Source organism: Leptodactylus fuscus, chromosome 1 (genome assembly GCF_031893055.1).
Source record: "Leptodactylus fuscus isolate aLepFus1 chromosome 1, aLepFus1.hap2, whole genome shotgun sequence".
Classification (NCBI taxonomy): domain Eukaryota; kingdom Metazoa; phylum Chordata; class Amphibia; order Anura; family Leptodactylidae; genus Leptodactylus; species Leptodactylus fuscus.
In genome coordinates this window covers 173619005-173631400 of record NC_134265.1, presented here as the reverse complement: position 1 = coordinate 173631400, position 12396 = coordinate 173619005, and the positions used below count along the sequence as shown (strand labels likewise).

General features: G+C 38.7%; 1 protein-coding gene across 2 annotated transcripts in view; it reads left to right on the top strand.

Annotated features, from left to right (window-relative positions):
* The window catches only part of DENND4C (DENN domain containing 4C), a 111182-nt gene that overhangs the window by 52386 nt on the left and 46400 nt on the right, over positions 1-12396 (top strand). The window contains exons 16-21 of one of the 2 annotated variants that reach the window (XM_075279873.1): positions 1237-1369; positions 1582-1788; positions 2872-3000; positions 3377-3521; positions 6686-6832; positions 7660-7818. In XM_075279873.1, coding sequence (XP_075135974.1) covers positions 1237-1369; positions 1582-1788; positions 2872-3000; positions 3377-3521; positions 6686-6832; positions 7660-7818 — 920 coding nt within the window. The remainder of the gene's footprint in view (positions 1-1236; positions 1370-1581; positions 1789-2871; positions 3001-3376; positions 3522-6685; positions 6833-7659; positions 7819-12396) is intronic. The other variant, XM_075279881.1, reaches the window with a different exon arrangement.

Sequence of the window (12396 nt, the reverse complement as noted above, 5' to 3'; positions counted from 1 at the left end):
GTTTTTATAAAAATACAAAAAATCTTTATTGAAACATCAACAAGTCAATACATAATGAATTCAAAGAAAGACAGCTACAGTGCAGTAGAAAATTCCCCAATTTGGCAGACACTGGGCAAAATCATATCCAAACTGCTACTATACAATTGTAAAATGTAAATAGTTATTGTGGTAATCTCACTGAGAAAGAAGAAAAAAAAAAAAAAAAAAGTAAAATACAAGTAATTAGCTGATATGAGTAGAAGTACAAGGCGCTTTTGCCAGTAATGCCTCAATAAATCCAAAAATTTGCATTAATCATGGCAACATGCCATATTGTATATCCAGAAGCAGAGGAGGTACACATTATAATCCAATAAGTTATACAAAAGCACTCATTACAGTGTATAAAGATTGCACACAATAAGACGTAGTATCAATATCCTACAAGGAGACAGGGTGGTAATGATGAAATAATTTAACTGTGAAATGTCAAAGCACAGTGTTGTATGCACATATGGGCAATAAGGTAGTGCATATTCTCCATAGAATCACACATTATAGTGCTTACCCAGGGTTCCAGCAGGATAGGTGACAGGTCAGCAGAGTGGAGACTGCCCGACGCCAAATGCCCGACGCACATTTCGGCGTACTCTCTTTCGTCAGGGGGTGACCACCATGGCATGTTGCCATGATTAATGAAAATTTTTGGAGTTATTGAGGTATTACTGGCAAAAGTGCCTTGTACTTATACTCATATCAGCTAATTAATTGTATTTTACAAGTTTTTGTTTTTTCTTTCTCAGTGTGATTGCCACAATAACTATTTACATTTTACAATTGTGTAGCAGCAGTTTGGATATGATTTTGCCCAGTGTCTGCCAAATTGGGGAATTTTCTCCTGCACTGTAGCTGTCTTTCTTTGGACTCATGTATTGACTTATTGATAAAGATTTTTTTTTTATTTTTTTTTTGTATTTTTATAGAAACACTGCCTCAATTTTTGGTTGTTTTGTATGGTTTATTCACAGGTAATGGCACGTAACTTTGGTTAGGGGTAGTTTACAAACGGGGGAACTATCTATTTGACAAAAACTGACACTTAATCCCTGACTTTTGTACAATGTTCTTGTTTTTCTTATCTGCTTTATTTTAGTATTTATGGCGTAATGTGTCTTAGACTTAGTTGTGGTTATGGTATGGATGACACGTTCTGATATATGTAAATCAATGTTAATGTGTATTGCCTTCATTTAGCTACAAAAGCTTTCCAAGACTTGACTATGCTCTTTTTGATCGAACACGTGAGCAGTATCTTTCATTCAATGGAAATCCAAAGGCTAATCGAGTAGCAAGCAGTCCTACCTTTATTGCTAAAAGGACCAAACAGGTATATTCACAGTTTATAACTTACTTTTCTTTTGTACATCTCCTTGAACTTTTGCTCTATTTTTGTTTTTGCATTTATCCACTCCTCTAAGTTTACTAAAGGATGATATATGAAACTTTTGTATAGCAAGCTTTTGTCCTATTTTTGATCAAAGTATACTTTTACATTTATATGTTTTAGTATGGTTAAAACGGTTCTATTTTTTATTATAGGAGATTAAAGCTGCACACAAATTGGCCAGGAAATACAGCACCAATGCTAACAATTGGCCCAAATGCTTGTTCAGCCATTGTTTCAGTCTATGGTTCATCTGTCTGCCAGTTTATGTCAAAGTTTCTCACTCAAAGTCTCGAGCACTTCAGAAGTCTTATGATGCTTTGGTGAAAATGAGGAAGACTGATGTGGATCCATTGGATGAGGTGACTTGTATAGAATACACATCTGACAAGCAAATTTGGCCTGCAATAATTAAACACACAAATTACAGAACCTGCCCTGCTGATTAGGGATATACATCTGTCATAACTAATGAATGAGGCAGGGGCAACATGGTGGCTCAGTGGTTAGCACTGCAGCCTTGCAGTGCTGGAGTCGTGGGTTTGAATCCAAGACATCTGCAAGGAGTTTGTATGTTCTCCCTGTGATTGTGTGGATTTCCTACCATTCTACAAAAGACATACTGATAGTAAAAACAAAATGTACATTGTGATCCCTAAATGGGGCTCACAATCTACATTTAAAAAGAAAAAAAATAACTAATGAATGAGGCATTTCATTGAAATTTTATGCCATGGTGCACATGGCCTTGGGAATTCACACAGTTCCTAATATTACAACCATAGGCCCATATTGTAAAATCAGAATCTGTGGGAAGAAAAAATTATGACATGCACCAGAGTGGTCATTTATTTCTGGATAGATTCTGGATAGCACTAAAAATGACAGGAGCATTCTGATTGTACAGTTAATAATGCAGTACTGTGCTGGCAAAGGGACTACTTCTTGTTAGATTATCAAAGGGGGACAGAAAACCGCATGCACTCAAGGTTTTCCTTGGCCTCCCTCCCTGGACAAAACCCAGCATCTAATCAGACCACACCTCTAATCATTTCCATATCTACCTGAGATATAACCGCATGCTGAGTTTTACATCAATCCAAAATTTGTAAGTGGAGACTGGGTGCAGGTGTGAACCTGCCCTTAATAAAACTGACATATTAACATCACTTAGTGTCCACTAATCTCAATTACGATAGGCATTGTGGTTTGTTTGTTTTTTTTTTGTTTGTTTTTATAACAGATATCCAACAGTGGTGTGAATACCCCCTTAGCTTTGTAAATGCAATGTTGTGTAAGATTACAGTGTTTGTTGACTTTTCTTTTCCTTTGATCCTCTCATTACTTACCCAAAGGGTTGGATTTTGAAGATTTCCCAATATATCCTGTTTGATTAATTTGCTAATTTGGAAAATTGCACAAATCTACTTTCTTTTTTCCATTAGGTGTGTTATAGAGTTGTAATGCAGATGTGCGGTCTTTGGGAGAACCCTGCTTTGGCTGTGAAGGTCTTATTTGAAATGAAAAATGCTAAAATTCAGCCTAATGCCATCACATATGGCTACTATAACAAGGTATATTTCACTTAACTAATAAAATAATGGACTAATTACAGAGGGGGCCCTTTTATGAGTATTTTTGTTTCTCTTTAATATCCAAGTTAGTATATGCAGTTGCTTAAAGTTACGTTACACATCCTGTATATTTTTAATGAACCTGGATTTTGTTCTTGATATGATGACAGGTTTCATTTAGCAAAAACAATTGTGTCTTAGGAAGTTAGATAACCATAGAAAAATGCTCTTATAACGTTTCTACATTATCAAAAAATAGTACTATAACAACTAAATGCTCCACATTTGTTAATAGTTTGGGGGCCATAAAATAAAATTGCCGTAATTTTTACAATGAGGCCGTTGTAATTGCAATTGTACAAATTTTTTGTTAAAGGTTGTACTCGTGAGTCCATGGCCAAGCAGTAAACGCAGTGGGAATTACCTATGGAGAAAAGTCCGGAATGTGGTACTAGGTTTAGCTCAGTTTAGAAAACCAATGAAGAAGATAAAACAGGTCCCTAAAGCTTTGCCAATATCGGGTAATGACCGTGAGTTGTTTTTTGGGTTTTTTTCCCTCACTAATTTACATATTCATTTTTGTGTTAAAATGTGATACTTTGCTAAAACTTTGGTGTTATACTGCTGTCTGGTTGTTTCTTTTCATATAGCAGTTGTTATAGAGGTGAGAGATTTATAGTTAATTTTTCATTTTAATATCCGTGACATCATTAAGTTAAATGCTGTGGACACCTTTTCTGGACTTTTTTGGCATACAATACATTTTCCAATAGGTCTTTTTAGTTAAAATCTTTAGATGTTTTATTCCGCAGCCTACAAGTTTTCCCATACAGTGCAGGCTGCTATGTCCAGTTTTCAGTGAAATACACTGAACTGAACACTGAACTGTGTCATAGCTCCTTGTATGGCTCATTGTATGTCTCCTTTTAGAGTGAACTCTTACCAGATTCAGCTAAACTTAGCTTTTATGAGCTCTCTGGAGAACAGGACTGCAGAACAAGCTGTCAGACAGCTGCTCTCCACTCTCAATGGGACAGAGCAGCCTGCAACTTATGTGAAAAATGTATGATAAAAACCTATTGAAAAAATGTTTTTTGCCCAAATCAAGTACAATTCAGTCATATCAAGCCATTTAAAACTAGTAATAACTTTTAAGTTATATCTCTGCATTTGCAAGATATTTGTGGAAATCATAATTTCCAAACTGTGAGGTGCTAAAACATTGCTTAGCTTTTTTTTTTTTTTTTTTTATATAAAACCTTTCCTGGTAAAGGGGATAGAACTTTGTGTCTCCAAGGCCTCTATGCATTAGGTGGCGTTAAATTAATGTGTTTCCATTGGATGTTCACACTAGTTGCTATGATGTAGCTAAACCAAATGTTTAATACAAAATGACTTTAAATATTTTCTACATCTTGTACACACACTTCTGCAAAATATGTGTTCACACTAACAACTTATGTCATTGTGTAATATAAAGTTTTGAATGCAGTGTCTTTTCTACATTAAATGACCACTAAATCCACAATTCAACATTAAGAAAAATTAATGAACCCATAAAATAGAAAAGCAGTGTATTATCTATATCGGTATATATACTCTCTCTTTCCAAGTTATGACACAAAAAACATGTAATCTTCACCTCTTCCTGGTGTAATTCGTACCCTTGGGTGCACTGTTTCTCATCTAGTCAATAAGATTCCATTATTGTCTATGGAAGTTAAGTCCCACCCCATTAACAATCAGCCCCACCTTCCCAAAACGTCCTGTGATGTAATGTTAATGAAATTAGCCACTGAATAAAAAGACTTCAGGGAGTTAGGAAGCACTGTCTACCTACTGTGTCTCTGCAAGATTGCTGCTTCAGAAAATAATTTGTAGCAGAAATTCTGCAATTTGAAAAACGCTTGCGTTTTTGCAAATTGCAGCATGTCAATTATACCTTTGTAAACGTTGGCAGTTTCTGTATAGGTATAGGAAGCAGACAGCACTGCGGGAAAAACCGTGATGCGTTTCCAATGGCTTGCTACATGGGGCCTTAGCCTTAACATCTCATCTGCTTGCTTGCTGCTGTATTGCACTGTGGATTTTTCATGCATGAATCTGATGAATCTATCTGTGAGCTTGCCCTAACTTTTCTTACTTAAAGGGTTCATCCAGCTTCTAAAAATTTTCTGCAAACATGTCCACAGCAGTGCTAAACACTCTCCTCCCTTGTACACCCTTTTGCTTGGCTTTATTTTACTTGAGACTCCTTGTATCACTGTTATTTACATGCAGTGCATCTTTTGACAACCTCATTTCCCATGATTCATCTGCCTGCTCTCACTCTTTGTACACCTCCATTCCACACTCTCCCCTGGAATGAAATCACAGGTAATAAATCACTCCCACATCAGAGGTCACATGATACTGTGATGTCTTGTTTGCTGGCTTGAATTGCTCACAGCTGAGGTCAATGACCTGAAAATAAGTCAGATAAACTGCTGAATTTTAACAGGATATATACTAGGAAGTGTTATGATGCATCCTGTTATTTGGCCCATGTTTTGTTTTTTGTTTTGTTTTGTTTTTTTAAACTGCATAACCCCTTGAAGTTTTATATCCCAGCTGTTTCCCACCTCTTAAAGGGATTGCCCCGTCTCAAAGATCATAACTAAACTGTTAGCTTATGTAAATTAAATACTTTTTCCTAAATACATTGCTTTAGAAATGCTGCTTTGTTTGCCTGCTATGTGAACTTATTCCTCCCATTGTTTACACAGTATTAGCACAACCATGGACCTGTGAGATAGGGCAAGTGATGTAACTCACTGCTCTGCAGGCAGGACAATCAGTTCAGCTACTTGCAGTCTGCTGATAAAATCCTGTGTGTAAACACACAGATAACACTTAATCAGTTCAGTTCTCTACAAGCATGTGCATATTATCTGATCTGCTTAAATATTGTGATACTTCAGTGTCCTGTTCAGTAAGGTGGGGAAATACAGGAAGTGAGAAGAAGATACAGCAGGCAAACCTCTGAAACAGTGAGATGGAAAACCCCTTCAAGTAACCATTTAAGTAGATTTCTGCTTTTAGTATTCTTTAAAGCATACTTCCAATTAGATTTTCATAAATAAATGGTATTGATGAATTTTAGAAACTTTGTAATGTGTTTAATTAAAGAAATATGTATCCTTCTCCATGTATCATGCAGAGTTACTTTTTACATAGTAATCTATAAAGAGGAAGAGGAGGCTGCTGGGAAATTCTGCTATTGACACCCATTGAAATGAATGGGAGGTGTTTTTTGAGGCAGACTCCACCTCAAAATCCTCCTGCAAAAAATCTGTGTGATCTCACCCTTGGTGAGTGAAAGCTTTTTTGACACTGCTGTAACGTCACATTGCACTTAATGATGCAATAAATCAAACAAACAGCCTTCTCCCTCTACCTCTCCATATACTTCTGTATGTAAGGCCAGATACGAAGTGTGGATTCAATTGGAGATAAAGTCATGAGTGAAGATAAGGAGTTGCAGAGCAATCTAATAATCTTTTAGAAGATATATTGCAAAGTTTCTTAATTCATTTTTACTATTTATGAAAAATGTTTTGTTTTTTTTTATATTTGGAGGTATACTTTTAATGCTGGTATTACATGATTTTTTTTTAAATATAATTAACCCATATTGTCTCTTCAGCTTCTCAGACTGCTGCACGTATAAGTAATGTGGACTTGGTGAGCCATCTTGGTGTGGATAATTCTAATGATGCTAACTCTGGGGAGCACACTGTCTTCGTGCGGGATCTAATCAGACTTGATTCTACTGATAAGCACTCTTGTACAGGTATTCTTCCAGAGCTACTAACTTTTCCATAACCCTCAGCACCCAACTTACATTCTAGTAGATTACAATGGTCTAACATACTTTGTTTTGGCACGTGTGGCAGCATGATCTCTGTGGGAGATGTGTTCTTTTATTTTGTTTTTCCTTTGTTCCAAGTTGTTCAGACTCTGTTAAACTCTTTTTTACTAATATAAAATGGCATAAATTTAAGTCACTTAAAACCGTTGTTCTGTCAGGTAATGTCCTCAGGGCAAAGTGGCCTGCAACCAGAAATTAACATCACAAAGAAAACTTCACTTTATTTAAAAGCAGATAGACTTCAGGACCCTTGTTTGCGATAACAATGGGCTGATGCAGAGAGCATCTCTTGATTCTAAAAGGCCGTGCACAATAAGTAATACAAAAAAACAAGCACAAATGTGAGGACTCAGCAGGAAATCCAGATTTAAAGCAAGAAGAAGAAATAGCCTTCTTATCGAACTCGCTGCTGGAGTCTGTTGCTTCCATTGTCTTTTTTCTATTGAGGTGTATATGAGAAGAGTGCAACCACTAAAGAGGATCTAGCTGCCTCAGACTGCATCAATGCAAAGTTATGGATGACAAAAATGTATTAAATGCATTCTTTTTCAGCAAAGTCCTCATTTTTGTGCCTGTTGTAAAGTGCATCACCTTTGTTTTGGATGGACTGTGAGGACTATTTCCTGCTTGAATGTAAAATTGTAAAGTTTAATTCAGAATAAATAATGGTCTTATCAATAATGGTCATATCGTTTTGTTTATTAAAATTTCCATCATACATTTAAATGTTGAATGGCTGTTCTCTGCAGGCGATCTGGTCAGTCAGAGGCCAGCACAGAGTGATGAACTTCACAAGGAAAGCACTTTAATTCATGAAGAGCCAAAGGCTACAATAGAAATAGATTCTTCATCACACTTAAAGCACCAACCAGTGCAGAATGGAAACTTACAGTCTGCTGATGTAGCAGGTAAGCTTTTTAACCTGTATTTTAGCTGTTTCTTAAAACAAAACACCTGTGTATAGGATAGGCCGTTTACAATTCGGCCAAAACTGTATTCAATTTTACTTGCTATTTCATAGCCAAACCTACCAAAAAAAAATTATACAAGATCATCAAACTGTACTACAATCAAATACACAAATGTGAAGAAATTTCCTGCAGGTCTGTTTACTTATACTATACACTCACCAGCCACTTTATTAGGTACACCTGTCCAACTGCTCGTTAACACTTAATTTCTAATCAGCCAATCACATGGCGGCAACTCAGTGCATTTAGGCATGTAGACATGGTCAAGACAATCTCCTGCAGTTCAAACCGAACATCAGTATGGGGAAGAAAGGTGATTTGAGTGCCTTTGAACGTGGCATGGTTGTTGGTGCCAGAAGGGCTGGTCTGAGTATTTCAGAAACTGCTGATCTACTGGGATTTTCACGCACAACCATCTCTAGGGTTTACAGAGAATGGTCCGAAAAAGAAAAAACATCCAGTGAGCGGCAGTTCTGTGGGCGGAAATGCGTTGTTGATGCCAGAGGTCAGAGGAGAATGGCCAGACTGGTTCGAGCTGATAGAAAGGCAACAGTGACTCAAATAGCCACCCGTTACAACCAAGGTAGCCAGAAGAGCATCTCTGAATGCACAGTACGTCGAACTTTGAGGCAGATGGGCTACAGCAGCAGAAGACCACACCGGGTGCCACTCCTTTCAGCTAAGAACAGGAAACTGAGGCTACAATTTGCACAAGCTCATCGAAATTGGACAATTGAAGATTGGAAAAACGTTGCCTGGCCTGATGAGTCTCGATTTCTGCTGCGACATTCGGATGGTAGGGTCAGAATTTGGCGTCAACAACATGAAAGCATGGATCCATCCTGCCTTGTATCAACGGTTCAGGCTGGTGGTGGTGGTGTCATGGTGTGGGGAATATTTTCTTGGCACTCTTTGGGCCCCTTGGTACCAATTGAGCATCGTTGCAACGCCAAAGCCTCCCTGAGTATTGTTGCTGACCATGTCCATCCCTTTATGACCACAATGTACCCAACATCTGATGGCTACTTTCAGCAGGATAATGCGCCATGTCATAAAGCTGGAATCATCTCAGACTGGTTTCTTGAACATGACAATGAGTTCACTGTACTCCAATGGCCTCCACAGTCACCAGATCTCAATCCAATAGAGCATCTTTGGGATGTGGTGGAACGGGAGATTCGCATCATGGATGTGCAGCCGACAAATCTGCGGCAACTGTGTGATGCCATCATGTCAATATGGACCAAAATCTCTGAGGAATGCTTCCAGCACCTTGTTGTATCTATGCCACGAAGAATTGAGGCAGTTCTGAAGGCAAAAGGGGGTCCAACCCGTTACTAGCATGGTGTACCTAATAAAGTGGCCGGTGAGTGTATATTTCTGCTTTTGAAGTGGGATTTTCATTTTTATTGACTAAAACAGTGGTTTCCAAACTTTCAGACAACCGAACCCGCTTTCAGATGAGACTTTCATTTGGGACCCCCCACTATCGTACTTGGCCTGATTCCTATTTAAAAAAAAATAAAAAATGAAAGGGATCCTATCATTAAAACTCATTTTTTTCTGGGTACCATGTAAGAATAGCCTTAAGAAAGGCTATTCATCTCCTACTTTTAGATGTCTTCTCCGCTGTGCTGTTCGGTATATAATCCGGTTTTCGTCGGTATTCAAATGAGTTCTCTTTGCTACATATAAAAGTAGTCTTTTATACCTTTTACTCCCTCTTTACACTGAAGGTACAGGAACCTGTCACAGGCGTTGGTGCTCAAGACATGGCTTCATACTTCAAAGACAACTTATGTCAGGAAATAACCCAATCTCCAAGCAGTATGAGTCCTCTTCTTTCTTGCGCTTTATTGTGAACATTCATTCTTTTACCCAATAAGAGCTATTTTCTTCTTCTCCCCCCTACTATTTGCATAAGTGATCCTATCCTGTTACACCTCCTACCGCCTTGTCCCCTGCTGTTACAACTCGGCTTACTAAAATTTTTAACCTCTACACTCTACAGCAACGGCACTTAAAAAAGTCTTCAGTGATGTTCTGACAGCTAAATCTAGATTCACTACTTATTGTTCTGGATCTCTCAGCAATATTTCACACTGTAAATCATCTACCCCACACTATGCGCCATTCTATTTGCCTCAGCAGAAAACCAAGAGAGGGTGGTGTCCCTAAGTTTCTGACTGTTCATTTGGTGTATCATTCGCTGGTGCAATTTCTTCCCCTCTTCCGCTTTCTGATGGGGTTCCTCAGGGTTTGGTCCTAGGTCAACTCATCTTCTCTCTACACAGCCCCTATTGGATAAACCATCCGCAGATTTGTCTTTCAATACCATCTTTATGGTGTTGCACAAGTACATACCTTATCATGTGACATCACCCCTGCTTTACTACAGAACACCATTGACTGTGTCTGTCTCTTTGCTGTTACTAACATGTTTTCTCTTTATGTGAAACTGAACCTTTCAAAAACTGAACTGCTTGTGTTCCCTCCATCTACTAACCTACCTAACCCTGATCTCCTTTTCTGTCTGGGGTCTTACTATAGAACTGAGGCAGTATACCTGCTGTATTTGACTCAAATTTCACATTCACCCCAAATAGTTAGACACATTTACGCTCTTTTCACTTGCATCTCAAAGACATCTCTAGAATTCACCGTTTCCTAAGCGTGTAAACATCAAAAACCCTCATTGTTGCTCTGATTCACATTTGTCTTGACTATTCCCTTACTAAACTCCCCCCTCTACAATCTATCCTGAATGCATCCACCATTGGTTGCCACTCCACCTCAGAATAAAATATAAAATCATCACGCTCACACGTAAATACATCCATAGCACTACGCCTCCCTCCATCTCTTCCTGTAAACTGTCTACTGCCCTAACTGTTCTTGTTGTTTTGCCACTGACCTTAGACTTGTATCCTCTGTTATCCAAAACTTCCCACTCCTGTTTCCAAGACTTTTCTGGAGCTGACCCTTCTATCTAGAAATTACTAAGCACTCCATGAACTTAGTAGCTGTGTTTCCCAGATACCAGTTCATGACTGGCTCATACAGCTTCAGTTACATGGCCTTATTATTATTATTAAATGAGAAATGATGGCTGGACCATGTACCAAACAAGTCCTCTTACCTCTTGTGTCTCCCTATTTCCTCATAGATTGTAAGCTCCCTCAAGCAGTATCCGCACTTTTATTGTTTGATATGTTAATTCTTTATCACATTGTAATGTCAAATACTGTTCATGTACTCTAAAGTGCTGCTGAATATGTTGGTATTATATAACGTTTAGTATTTTTTATTAATACAAGTGTTTTTGGTGTCATGAGATTCTCAGCTTTCATATGCTACCACGATAGCAGTACTATATAAACAAAAATGGAGATATCACTAGTTAAAAACACAGTCAGGAATTTGAGAATCTTAGCTTTCATATGATACTGCAACCACTTTTTCTAAGTTGTATAAAACTGAGAGATACAGACATTTGAAGGAACGATTTCCCCCTTTTGCAAATGTTACATTTGTACATACTGCATTGGGCACAGGTATACGGGACAGACTCCCTCTGGAAATGCATAGTTGGAGTATTACTAATAGGAACTTTTACAACATGTTTTCTATTAGAACAGGGGTGGGCAATTAATTTTCCCATGGGGCCGCATAAGAAATTGAAACTATGCTAGAGGGCCGCGCCATGGCAAATTTAGCTCCACCCACTTCTATGTTGACTCCGCCCATTCCCAATCATCTTTCCATGTGCCCCCACACAGTATAATGCTCCTACAGTCACCTGTACATTATATGCCCCCACATTATAATGTTCCCTTCTAACTGCCCCACAGTATTAAGTCACTCTCCTGGTGCCCCAGTATAAACTGGTGGAAACTAGAGAGGACATGGAGGACTGGCTGGAGGGGGATATTAAACAGTGGGGGTAGTTGGAGGGGGAGCAATAAATTGACAGCTGGAGCGGGACATGAAACTGGGGGCAACTAGAGGGGGACATTAAAATCGGGAAGCAGACATTAAACCGTAGGGGTAGCTGGAGGGTGACATTAAACTGGGGGCAACTAGAGGCAGACAGGTCCCCCTCCAGCTTCCTCCACGGTTTAATGTCCCCCCAGTCTAAGTGCCCTCTTCATCTACCCCCAGTTTCATGTCCCCCCCCATCTCTCCCTCCGTTTCATATCTCCCTTTATTTTCCCCATTTCATGTCTCCCCCTCCATCTCCCCCCCAGTTTCATGTCCCCCCTCCATCTGCCATCTCTGCCCTAGTATAACATTCCCCTTCCATCTCTGCCCCTAGGTTACTGAGACACACAGACACATATAGACAGACACACACATATAGACAGACACACACATATAGACAGACACACACATATAGACAGACACACACATATAGACAGACACACACATATAGACAGACACACACATATAGACAGACACACACATATAGACAGACACACACATATAGACAGACACACACACACATATAGACACACA